Source organism: Stigmatopora nigra, chromosome 17 (assembly GCF_051989575.1).
Source record: "Stigmatopora nigra isolate UIUO_SnigA chromosome 17, RoL_Snig_1.1, whole genome shotgun sequence".
Taxonomy (NCBI): domain Eukaryota; kingdom Metazoa; phylum Chordata; class Actinopteri; order Syngnathiformes; family Syngnathidae; genus Stigmatopora; species Stigmatopora nigra.
In genome coordinates this window covers 1,607,009-1,619,460 of record NC_135524.1, presented here as the reverse complement: position 1 = coordinate 1,619,460, position 12,452 = coordinate 1,607,009, and the positions used below count along the sequence as shown (strand labels likewise).

The 12,452-nt window shown below is 42.2% G+C and overlaps 2 protein-coding genes across 6 annotated transcripts; both read right to left on the bottom strand.

The window, feature by feature from the left end:
- Positions 1-480: 480 nt before the first annotated feature.
- Positions 481-5,417, bottom strand: LOC144210379 (lamin-B1-like). The gene is made up of 11 exons (XM_077737021.1): positions 4,961-5,417; positions 3,515-3,671; positions 3,298-3,423; positions 3,044-3,214; positions 2,761-2,886; positions 2,314-2,534; positions 1,998-2,235; positions 1,818-1,922; positions 1,573-1,692; positions 1,407-1,502; positions 481-983 (listed from the first exon to the last, which is right to left on the bottom strand). The coding sequence occupies exons 1-11, from the start codon at positions 5,314-5,316 to the stop codon at positions 942-944; spliced, it is 1,758 nt and encodes a 585-aa protein (XP_077593147.1). The 5' UTR covers positions 5,317-5,417; the 3' UTR covers positions 481-941.
- A 433-nt stretch (positions 5,418-5,850) lies between these two features.
- Positions 5,851-12,400, bottom strand: LOC144210857 (protein PRRC1-like). Of its 5 annotated transcripts, none has more exons than XM_077737788.1 (11): positions 11,771-12,400; positions 11,468-11,671; positions 11,233-11,391; positions 10,856-10,980; positions 10,583-10,777; positions 10,424-10,514; positions 10,120-10,318; positions 9,956-10,053; positions 9,734-9,864; positions 8,495-9,671; positions 8,170-8,318 (listed from the first exon to the last, which is right to left on the bottom strand). In XM_077737788.1, the coding sequence occupies exons 1-10, from the start codon at positions 12,243-12,245 to the stop codon at positions 9,495-9,497; spliced, it is 1,854 nt and encodes a 617-aa protein (XP_077593914.1). In that variant the 5' UTR covers positions 12,246-12,400; the 3' UTR covers positions 8,170-8,318; positions 8,495-9,494. The 5 variants fall into 5 exon arrangements, with proteins under 5 accessions (XP_077593916.1, XP_077593918.1, XP_077593917.1 ...); XM_077737789.1 differs by having other exon boundaries at positions 8,207-8,345; XM_077737790.1 differs by lacking the exons at positions 9,734-9,864; positions 9,956-10,053; positions 10,120-10,318; ... (4 more) ...; positions 11,468-11,671; positions 11,771-12,400 and adding exons at positions 5,851-6,437; positions 6,821-6,923; positions 7,054-7,157; ... (1 more) ...; positions 7,552-7,654; positions 7,726-7,871 and having other exon boundaries at positions 7,986-8,345; positions 8,495-8,988.
- Positions 12,401-12,452: the final 52 nt, after the last annotated feature.

The following is a 12,452-nucleotide window of genomic DNA, read 5'->3' as shown; positions in this document are numbered from 1 at the left end:
GTTCTCACAAGGACATTACTGTTATAATCAATAAAGGTTTGTTATTCCTGACGTGAACATTGACATTTTACAACACAAGTCATTGGCAGAATACTGTAAATTAAGCAGAAAATGATAATTAGAAGGAAAATCCTGATTTTCCGTTAGATAGGTCATTGGTTTTTGGTGACGAAAAACTTGATAAAAGTGCTTTCATTGATGAAGACGTGCTAGCCCGGAGGCCATGATGATGCGGACTGATTAATCAAGTGGTTAGATTCTGGGTAAACGAGAACAGTCATTGAAAGGCAGGAAAAGACCAATACATGTGTTTGTATACATCTTGTCGGGTCTTGCTAGCACGCAGGACCACATCAGTCTAATCCAGTATCTAAAACATGTCCAGAATACATTTTATATCATTAAAAAATCAATTTGTGACTAGTGATCCAATACAGTTGACCGCAACATAGTCCTACTAACAAAAAAATTAATAAAATCTACAATATTGCAAGAAAGATTTATTTCAAACGACAAAAACTGCCATAGCTTACACTGTAAGACACAAAAAACAAAGTATTTTAATTACTTCAGACTAAGATAATAAGTTAGTGGTAGTTAAAGCTTGTAAAGAGTTTTTTTCTTATCCTACCTTGAATACAAGGCTTTTAGAATTGGACCCTCAACTAACCAATTAAATCCCCCCTTTTTACTTTATGATTTAAAATCAATAGATTCGGATGGTATACCTTCATTTTGAGTTGCTTACCTCTTTAAAAGTTGACATTATGTCAAATATTGGAGTCATTTCAATCCCTTGTCAAAAAAATGACATGAACTCGTTTTGAAAACAGGTATTCATAATTTAAAAATACATGGTGATAAAACAGATAAATGTCAATAAAAGCAACCTGCAGGTATTGAAGAAATGTGTCAAGTAAAATCCAAAATGTGGAGTGTCATCACATGATGGAGCAGATTCTCTGGCCACTTTGAGGAACATCCTGCAGAGAAGAAAGTAGTACTTATAATTTACTCACTTTTGGTCAGTAAGAAACAAAAAAATAGGTAAAAAATGTCCAAATGGTTATAGTTTTGGAGGCGAAATGTTCCAACTTTTTATATTTTGACGACACTCAGTGGACAGAAATGGTACTGTTCTGAATTATAAATAAATACATGAAGTATATTTTGTCATTGACCATTACTTTTCTTCGTTAAAAACTAACAGAAACACTAACATTTACAGTCTGTCAATCAAATGGCAATGGGAGGAGCTTTTCATACAGAAATTAATAACAAGATTCCATTTTTATTTTGATCCGAGCCAAGCTCATCTCTCAGCATTATTTTTTTTTGAGCCCAAAAAAACCCAAAACATGTCAAAACCAACCAAAAAAAAAAAAAATAATTCAGGTTTGACTCACATTTTGTTGAGGAGGGTCATTTTTAACAAACTCTTCATTCAGAGCACTAAATTCCTCCACATTGTCGTCATCTGCCGTCCTTCTTTTGGCCACCTCCTGAAATACACACAATAGTAAACACAAAATGGCGTTTTTAAATGGTAATGAGCCAAATTAGTGGGCTCACCTCCCCTTTAGCGTTGACCAAAACCACGAGGACGCTCTCCCCGGGTCTCCAGGAGGCCTGGTCCTTCCAAACCAAATCCGTGGGGGATTTGGAGCTGACACCGGCGTCCCCCGCCCAAATCTGCCCGGAGACACGACTCCTTGAGCCTTCCCGCTTCCGACACTTTGCACTTAAATCCTATTCTGCTCAATGCTACGCTAGCTAAAACGCTATACAGTAATAGCTCAATTTTAACGTCTTCTTACCGTGACTTTGTGTCCGGCCTTCAAGGTGTACCTGGGTGTGAATTTGTAAGTGGCGCTGACATTTCCGATGGTTTTCACGACCTCGCAGCCCGCCATGGCCTGGTCCTAAAACCACAAAGGCTCAGTAACTCCGCCCCCAAATATAATAACAAATATAATAACTATCATCTTTTTTTGTACCTTATCGCCCGTGTTATGGACGCTGACAAACTTTCCCTCGGCGTCAATCTCGTCGATGACCACGGCACCAGTGGCCGAGGCAAAGTGGGCAAAGATGGAGACGGAACTGCTGGCTTCTTGTTCCTCCACTTCGATGCGCTTCCTTTTGCCGTGAGCGCCGCCACCGCGGACGCTTCGGCTGCTGCTGGAAACCGAAGCGGCGTCTCCGCGGGAGGAATGGCTGGAGCACAGCTTCAATCTGAGGGGGAAACACAGTTAGGGTGAAGCGGTTGAGGGCCCGGGAACGATTGACCAATCGGTGGCCGGCTTCCGTCACCTTTCTTCTTCTCCCTCGATGAGTTTGCGATAGGCATTGATTTCCATGTCCAGGGCGCATTTGACGTCAAGGAGCTGCTCGTATTCATTCAACTGGTGCTCCATCTGCTTCTGAATCTGGGCCACTTCGCTGTCTTTCTCAAAGTGGAGTTTGCGGCGGGCGTCTTTCTCCTGAGCCAACGCCACCTCCAGTTCGGCGATGCGATCGCGCCAACCGCAAGCCTGTCCGGGTGGGGGAAGGTCAAAAGGTCAAAAAGGACGGTGTTTAGCATAATTTCTTTTGATTCCTGCTGATCTCGGGGCATTTTTAGGTGACCTCTTCACTCATTGGTCGGTGCCATTGAGGAGCCAACGGACCAATGGAAATGGAGCAATTGTGCACTTGATCAAACAAGTGAAAAATCATTCATTCCGGCCGCATCCAAACACTTTTTTAAACCCCCCTCACCTCCTTTTGCAGTCCCTCCAATTGAGCGGTGAGGCTGACGGCCCTCAAGGTGGACTCACGTAGCTCCTCCCTGGCGATGCTGGCCGAATTTCCGTTCATCTCGGACAGCCGGCGCACGTTGTCCATCTTGGGAGACAAAGAAAGTCAACGTTTTCTAGAGTTAAAAGAGGAAGGAAGCCAGCTGAGCTCGTTTCTTCCTGAACTGAACAAGTAGGAAGTTAAGTCACTCCATCAGTCACACATTTGACTTTTTGGTCACCTCACTCTCCAAAAAAGAACGTACCTTAGCGGTGTAAGTGCTCTCCATGCTGTCTTTGTAGATCCTTATCTGCTCCTCATTCTGGAACCTCATCTCCGTCAAAGCCAGACTCAATTTGGACTCGTACTCCTCCTTGTGCCCACTCCCCACCTCCACCAGGCACGTCTCAAAGCGCTGGCACGCTTCCTTGACTTCCTGTCACGCCACCACCAGGGAGTCAAAGGAAATGGCATTTAATGGCGCCTTTTTTGTTTGAGGAAGGAGCAGGAAATGTTTACCTCCTGATGCATGGTCTTGCGAAAGTCCATCTCCTCCGTCAAGCTCTGAAGGCGGTTTTCCAAGTCCACCCGAATCAGCAACTCGTTGGCCAGCTCTTCCTTGGTTTGAGCCAGGACGGAATTTAACTGGGAAAAGGACACCATTTCATGAGTATAACTGGCAACCAGGAACCATTTGACATTGAAAATGTGGTCAAAGATTGAAAATGTTTCCAACCCCGCGTATTTCCTCCTGCAGTTCGGCGATGTTGGCCTCCAAGATGGTCTTTTCGGTCACGGAAGTGGCAAGCAGGGCCTCTTTGGAGTTGAGCTGAGCTTCCAGGTCCTTCAGACGCACGTTTGATCCGGACACTTCGGATGCTTTTTTATAGTAGCTGGAGAAATAAAATTTCAAAAATGAATATAGCAAACCAAAATGAAAACCATGATATTGACTGTCGGTATGGGGGCAATCAACATTTTTTTTTATTTATTTTTTACAGTCGGGAATACACCTGTTGGAAAAAAAACTATAATCACTACTTATTTTAAATATGTGGGTTTTGCTTATATACTTAATTAACAGTGCCATATATTTATGATATATATATATATATATATATATATATATATATATATATATATATATATATATATATATATATATATATATATATATATATATATATATATATATATATATATATATATATATATATATATATATATATATATATATATATATATATATATATATATATATATATATATATATATATATATATATATATATATATATAATATATATATATATAATATATAATATATATATATATAATATATAAATATATATATATATAATATATATATATATAATATATATATATATATATATATATATATATATATATATATATATATATATATATATATATATATATATATATATATATATATATATATATATATATATATATATATATATATATATATATATATATATATATATATATATATATATATATATATATATATATATATATATATATATATATATATATATATATATATATATATATATATATATATATATATATATATATATATATATATATATATATATATATATATATATATATATATATATATATATATATATATATATATATATATATATATATATATATATATATATATATATATATATATATATATATATATATATATATATATATATATATATATATATATATATATATATATATATATATATATATATATATATATATATATATATATATATATATATATACACACATTTTTATTATTTGAGTAAACATGTTTAGACTTAATTATAATTATAGCCCCGTTTATTTAATTTTAAAAATCTTAAAGGGTGCTTTTAGGGGGGTTCTGGATCCCCCCGTATTTGCAACCCAAAACTTGTGTAAATTTAAACGTCACCCTTGACAACAACATTTTTGTTCCTCCACGTAACGGGATGAACTTTGATGTTTTTATTTTGGTTATTATAACGACTGGGATTTTTTGGAACAACACAGTTAAGTTTACGCAAGTATTTTTTTTTACCTGAATCACATTTTTAAGGAATATGTCGCTACTCAAGTACCCACCTGCCCCGCCCACTCGTCCCATTCAAGTTTATATATGTTTAATGACTTACCTCTGTAAAAGTTCCTCATGTTCCGATTTAAGTTTTCCCAATTCAATCTGCAGCCAGGCTCGATTTTTGGACGAATCGTCCAAACTCTTCCTGGCATCAGCTAACTCGGTATCGTAGGCGGCGATTTTGCGACACAACTGTCGGCTCTTCACCTCCTCGATTTTGGTCATTTCCAAATTAATCTTATCTTTCTCCGATTCGACATTTCGAACCCGATCGATGTAAACGGCCAGGCGGTCGTTAAGGTTCCCCAGATGCTGTTTTTCTTGCAATCTGGTGTATCTTTTGGAGTTGTGTTGGACGTTCCCTCGGCACGTGCTTCTCTGGCCGTTACCGGATACCGTCATGCTACTCATGATTAGGATGAGATAGAATAAAACAACTTTTGATAGCAAACTTCTCGACTTGTGCCTTATGGACGCGACTCTTAGGCACGAGTCCTCCAAATGATGAAGACAGGTGGCTACTCAAAGAAACACTACGTCACTAAGAAGCGGACCAATGGCAAAGCACGACGCGTTTTTCCTTTCAGTTTCGTGGGGTACGTTTAAAAATTAATACCTCTTTCCACCGGTGGTACTTATAGGACGGGCGGAGTCATGTTACAGCTCGTTCGAATTCCTATTGTGTTTAAAATTGAACGTACCCTTCAAGGATGACGAAAACAACGTGTTTTGCAAAGAAGCATCCCCTTTATTTCGTGTTGTTTTATTGACATGGTTTATGATGGTCATTTAGCGCCATAAACAAACAGAATTGGGAATAATAGAACAAGGTATTCTTTGACAATTGGGGGAGCGATAAATAAGTTTTATTTACCAATGTACAAAGAGAGAGAGAGTGAATAGTATATTGTTTTCCTTGGAATGAATTAGATTTCCAGACAACTCTTTAGTTGAATTCCTTTTATTCTTAGAGATGATCCTTCATATAGTGTACTATAAGGCATTCAGGTTTTTTTTTGTCATCTTTGGCCACCACCACACAAATCTCGGCTTGGGTGATTAGGTAGATTGAAGAAGAACACAGTCAGGACATCCAATAACAACACAGAACCAAAAGGCCTCACCTAATATTTCATAAAAATCGCAATATGCCATCTGAAAATGGCTGACAGGTCGAGAATCAATGCCCTAATATATGTTTTTTGTTGTTGTTTTTGTTACAATATGCACAAGTCAAATCCAGTTAAAGAATTGGAATGCTAATAAAGATGCTTTGCTCTTTTAAAAATGTCTCCAAATGAGGGCAGCGAGTGGGCGGAGCCTCATTGAGTCCTGGGCGCCAGCCTCCGTTTGTAGATTCCAGCCAAGGCTTTGGCGGCGCCGTACATCATCTGCCGTTGCGTCATCCCCGTGGTGGCCTCCAGCCACGCCGTCCCGTCGGCGTCGTGGGGGCCGCCTTCCGAGACCTGGCCAATCGGAACCAGAAGGCCGGACCAACCCAGACTGTAGTCCGGCGGGGTGAGCGACTGCGCCTGCGTATGCACAAAAAAAGTCTATTTAGCAGATGTTACTCCCCAAACTCTGACGACCTTACTGTTCTGGGGTCAAGGGTTCGATCCCAGCTGGGTCCTCAATGTGCAGAGTTGAAACATGGATGCTAAGCTAGCTGGCTAACACTCTAAATTGCCTATCCTGAGCTGTGATTGGTTGTCCTTTGTCTCCTCGTTCCCTGCCATTGGCTGGCCACCCATTAAGGGTAGGCTCCAGCACCCCCGTGACCTTTGTGAGGATAAGCGGTCCAGAAAATGAAGGAATATTGATTTCTTGGACTTTTTGTTGATACTGAGCTACTCATTTGGCTATTAGCGTGTAGCGTTGGGCCCTAAATTGGAGATTTTGAAAACAAATGGAATACCTGCTGGACATAATGGAGCGCCACTGGGGTGGCCTGGGTGAAGACTTCCACTTTGGTGTTATGAGCAGGGTCCTCTAGGATCAAACAGCCTATGTCAAACCACCTAGAAGACAAAAGCGCCACTTTCAGGAATGTTTGTACAAATGTGGCCATCGGTGCGCCTTTACGACTATGTTGACACGTCAGGGAGTGTACGTGTATTTAAGCAGCTTCAAAAAAAAAGTGTGTCTTACTTCTCGGGGAAGAGCTCGGCGATAAATTTCTCCATGGAGACCACGGGCTGCTTCTCGTGGATGGCGCCTGATCTTCTCAAACTATCAATGCGCTCCTGAGCACCCTGCAGGACAAAAGAATTCAAGACATTTGAAAAAGATTTGTCTTTTTAGTTGGCTAGCGTTACATTGTGGTCCTTAAACGACGCCAGATGACGGAATATTTTACACTAAAAAACAGAGTGACCAGACCTTGAGTCCCGCGGCGTAGCCCACGGGTTGCGGGGCAATATTGGACGGAGCCATTTCCCCTGTGACCACGGCCATCCCAAAAACCTCCTGAAAAGCATCTCGCACGGCGTCCACATGGGACTCCTTATCGGAAGCCACCACAATGTCAATGTCTCCTCCAGATTCTGTGGGGAAAGAACACACATCCTTAGATGCAATCCATGTTTACTACCCGTCTCCACTATTTTGATATCAGCATACATCACTGCGAGAAACTGCTACGCTTACTGATATATGGAGCCATGCCGGGATCTAGAGTGGTGATCATGGACTCCACCGAATGCTTGGTCTTGTCCAGGACCGTTTTGACCACTGGGTTCCCAGCCACGCCCTGAAAAAAAAGGATGCAGCCATCATGTTGGAGAATGTATAGTTTTTCAGGAGCCGGAAGATAGGTTGTACCTTGAAAAAGCCCCAGATTCCTCCCCCAGCTTGGTCTTGAAATGCTCTGGGATCGTCCTGCTCCTCAGGGAAGGTGATGGCGGATCTGACATCTGCCAGACCTCCAGACACAACAGGCTGCTGAACCATAGGGTTGGACACCACACCTGAGGATGAAGGTCATGGAAGGTCATGAGAAATTAAAAGCTACATTGGATTATGACATCCACTATGTCTTGTTGTTGTGTGTTTTTTTCCCCATCATCTTTAAACGAACTTACCCGGAATGGAGGTGGGGCTGGAATATGACGGCATCAACGGCGTTTGCGGCGTCCGACCCGCGTGACCCCGCGTGATGTCGTAGCCCGCGCTCATGGAGAAGCTGGAAATAGGAGGTCCGGCGGGAGGCCCGATGGGAGGCGGGCCGGCGAAAGAGGCCGGGGGAGGAGCCGAGACGGCGACGTTGGGGCCGAAGGGGCTGGCGAGCGAAGACAGAGGAGGAGGAGGAAAGACGGATGCTGGAGTCACGGGACCGCTAAACCCCGAGGCCGCGATGAGTGGCGAATTCATGGATGCTGAGGTGGCGGCCATGGTGAAAGGATGGCTGGATGGAGCTGAAACACACATTGTTGCTTTTATTCCTAAAAGAATAGATGCAGTTTAGATTCCCTAACAACATTTGAAGCACGGTGGCTCCATTTATCTGATTCCAAGATATTCAAACACATGATTGTGATGATTGTGACCTTTTTGTTATGGACTTTGTACTTGATTTGTACAGTTGCCTTACCCATGTTCATTGGTGGAGGGCTACTCAAAACGGCAGGAATTACTGGGGGAGTCGGGCTAGTTGGAGGGGTGGTCTCAATCCCGCTTTCTTCCATCATCTCATTGGCCTTCAACGTCCACGCAGCACAAAAAACAAACCTAACAAAAACAACCACAAAAACAAGGCTGTCTGTATGAATTGTTGGCACTCCCATGTAAATAAATGGTTGATTGTAAATACAGCTAATGTTATAAAATCCTTGGCACAGCCAGCTTCATTTGGTAGTTATCTACCAGGGCCAAAATCTTGCTAATAAAGTTTTTTTCATTTCAGAAGCAATTACTACTATTCGAATCAGCTGTGCAGTACATGTGTATTAGGTTCTTGATTAAGAAGTCCAAGCAACATTGACTTCCGTAAAAGCTGGTTAAGTTCACTCAAACTTATAGCAAATACGCGTTTTTGTATATTAAGTGGACACCAAAGTGTAAATATGACATGAATACTCACCGGTTAGCTGGGTCGGCTCGATAGCCCGTGTACACGCAGTCTCACGTTGATGACGTCACTTGCTGCCACGTCTCCTCGGAGGTGGCCCCACCCACTGATGGAAGTAGCGGTTCGCTTCCTGATTGGTCGCCTCTTTTGCAGCCAAGAAGTGTAAACAATGAACTGTCATAGGAAAAGAAGGACATTTTAATCTAAAATTCCTTTGCTCCTGCAAGTCGGATTCAAAGAAAACGTTCAAAACAAGGCCAGGAATAACCTAAAGTATTGTAATTCTTTTTATAGGGAACAAAAAATAGCATTACTATCCTCATAAAATACAGTTGTGTGTACGAGTGTATATACATGTTGCTGTTTTTGCCTGTGAAACAATATCAAGTGACATTTGAATATTCTTAAATTATTAAACAAATAGAATAATCCTCTACTTTACTGCTATACACATGGCAAATAAAATGCTAATGAGCTCAACTCTTCTGACTGTCATATTATCACCAGCTAATTCTCTCCAATACTATAATTGTATTTTTCCAGACACAATGTCCTCATAGAGAGATACATTGAGGGGAAGATAGTCTTTCTGCTGAATATCTAAGAAAAAGAGAAGGTCCTGTGTCATCTGTGGGTCGAATCCCTCTTGGACTAACTTTCCCTTCTGTTGCTTAAAAGTTTCAGTCATTTCCAGGGAGGTCTGAAAAACATAAAAATCAGTACAAATGAGCGACTGCGTTTCAAAAGGTGACATTTTGGTACCTGAATTCGGAGAAAGCGAGGCCAGGCGTACGCTGGAAGAGTTTCCAGCAAGTGCTTGTAGAGTTTGGGCCCATTTAATGCCTTCTCTTCTTTTAAAACAATGGCGGTCATGCCTATTCGGCCTTCGTATCCTGTCAAACAGAGGACAAATGCTTTGGATTTAGTTAAAGATGGGCTTCATATTGTCACCCAAACAAACAAAAAAAGTCATTTTTACAGTACCCGGTATAGCGACTCCATAAACATTGGCCTCTTGAATAAAATCCAGAAGACATAAAGCCTCGGACACCTCCATGGTGGACACATTTTCTCCTTTCCATCTGTATAACAAAACATGTATTGTGAATCTATTGCAATTTAGTTTTTTAAATACAATTTGGCATCACCTGAAAGTATCTCCCAGGCGGTCACGGAAGTAAAGAAATTGTCGGTGATCTTGGAGCAGGAGGTCTCCGGTGTTAAAATAGACGTCCCCTTCCTCAAACACGTCCCTCAGCAACTTTTTCTCCGACTGGATCTGGTTTCCGGCGTAGCCCGAGAAGGGACTGGTCGCCGTGACGGGAGCCACCAAAAGACCGGCTTCACCTAGTGAGGCAAAGTCCCAAAAGGTGACTGACTCATTCTTTGCAAAACGGCTCCCGATTGGTCGACGGACTTGCCACACGGCTCCCGATTGGTCGACTGACTTACCGACACGTGCCGCTTCACATCTTCCTGACGCTGTTCTGTACACCTCGCCCGTTTGCGGGTCGTATCTCAGCAGGTGAAATGGCAACGAAAGCTGCAAGTAGAACAGAAGCAGCCATTTTAAAATCGAATATTTATATAGTTATATTTTGTCGACCTGACCTTGTTGAAGTAGCTGGCTCTCCCGACAGGTCCGATCTCATCGGTGTAGTTGAGGAAGCCCACGCTAGACTCGGTCAATCCGTAGCCTTCTCGGATGGTGACGCTCCCGAAACGACGGGCGAAGGCCTTCCACACGTCGGCGCGAAGGCCGCTTCCCGCCGCCAGACGAACGCGGTGACTTTTCTCCTCTGGAACCTGCACGGATCATTTCCAAAAATGGTATTTCTTTGTCTGAATAAGATGGCAAGAGGAGAATGAGGCCGTTTATCTCACCACAGGTTGGTTGACCAAATATCGACAAAGCTCTCCGATGTATTGAACCACGGTCACGTTGTACTTGACGCAGTCCTTCCAAAAGTGACTGGCGGAAAACTTCTTTTTTAACACACAAGTTGCACCTGCCATAAAGAGAAAAAGAAAATGGTTAAGAAAAGCCAAGTTGATGATATTTGTACTGTTTTGGGGCTGATCCTGGATATGTGAGAGTACAAAAGAACAATTGAAGTTCATCTAGATGACATTGTGCTGCAAACATAACATTTTAAAGGAAAAACAAATCTTTTCTAATTACTGATGATGTTATTATAGCATTATTTTGAAGTAACACTACTCAAAAGTTAAAGTTTGGGCTACTTTTTTTTTGAACTCACCGAGCTGGATGCAACCACCGATGCCCAACAGGGAAGCGGACATGTGGTAGAGAGGAAGGCTGATGTAGATGACGTCGTCTGATGTGGCGCCGCACATGTGAAAGAAGGCCATGCTGGCGATGGCCTTCATGTGACCCACGCGGGCCGCCTTTGGGAAACCTGGTTCAGAGAGAGAAAAGGTCGGCAGCATCACTACATCAATTGGAAAAATATATATATTTTATAACTGGTTTACCTGTGGTTCCCGATGTAAATATGTAAAGGAAATTGGACATGATGTCAACCCGGGGGGGCCCCCGTCGCATGTCGCTGGACGTGCTTGCAACCTGATGGAGGGAGGTGACCACGTCCTGTGGGAAGGAGGAGGGATGCACTGTCCAAATTGATATCTTGTCCTTTTGGAGGTCCGGTAGCATCTCCTCCAATAAAAAGTCCAAACCTAAAAGGGAAGGAGAGAGACGGTAAAGTAAGGGTGTAGAAAAAAATGCTAAAAAGTGATGTCAAAAATAGAGAAAGGCAAAAAAAGTGAGGACAATACCTGAACCCACTACAAGCGTCTTGGCCCCACAGCTATGAATACAACGAATGAGAGCTTTTGCTTTAACATTAGTATTGAGAAAGGCTACTTGACAGCCCAATTTGCAAAGTGCCAGCCACACGCAAACAAAGTCCGGTTGGTTGCCCATCAACAGGGCCACGACACCGCCTCCCTCCCCAGGCTTGTCCCCGAAAGCGTTGGCCAAGCTCTCGCTTCTCCGGTCCACATCCCCGTACGTCCATTTTTCATCTTCGAAGAGAATAAAAGGCTTGTCGGGACTCTCACTCGCCCGGAGGAGAAAGCAGTCCAAAAAAGTGACGACTCCACGCTGCATGCGACTTTGCAAAGACTTTCTGTACATCCCCAGTTTGGCGTAGTATTTGAAATCTTGCCAAAAAAAAGGATGTCGTGTTTTCTGGTAGAAAAGGAGGGTTAGCAAAGTCGCTAAAGTGGTGCTCAGGACGAGCGTGAACATGTTGACGTGAAAACTTGGTCAATATTCCGTGAAAACTCCACGGGAACTCCGTGAAAAGGCAAAAAAGCTTTGACAAGCGGTTGCAGAAAGAGGCGTAGCAACAACGCAGAGGCGCTGCTGCCATTGGTTGAGCATGCCGACCAATCGGGTGCCAGCATGGTGAAGCGGGTTGCTTTAAAAATGGATTCCGGTTGGAAAAAAAAGAAG

What these genes read in the sequence shown, in the direction of transcription:
- LOC144210379 (XM_077737021.1), bottom strand. Translation starts at nt 5,316, where the DNA reads ATGAGTAGCATGACGGTATCCGGTAACGGCCAGAGAAGCACGTGCCGA. An exon ending in ATCGAGGGAGAAGAAGAAAG is followed by an intron (nt 2,236 to 2,313) that starts GTGACGGAAGCC and finishes TTTCCCCCTCAG; the next exon opens with ATTGAAGCTGTGCTCCAGCC. An exon ending in AGGCCGGACACAAAGTCACG is followed by an intron (nt 1,693 to 1,817) that starts GTAAGAAGACGT and finishes GTCTCCGGGCAG; the next exon opens with ATTTGGGCGGGGGACGCCGG.
- LOC144210857 (XM_077737788.1), bottom strand. Translation starts at nt 12,245, where the DNA reads ATGTTCACGCTCGTCCTGAGCACCACTTTAGCGACTTTGCTAACCCTC. An exon ending in GACGCTTGTAGTGGGTTCAG is followed by an intron (nt 11,672 to 11,770) that starts GTATTGTCCTCA and finishes CTTCCCTTTTAG; the next exon opens with GTTTGGACTTTTTATTGGAG. An exon ending in ATTTACATCGGGAACCACAG is followed by an intron (nt 11,392 to 11,467) that starts GTAAACCAGTTA and finishes TCTCTGAACCAG; the next exon opens with GTTTCCCAAAGGCGGCCCGC.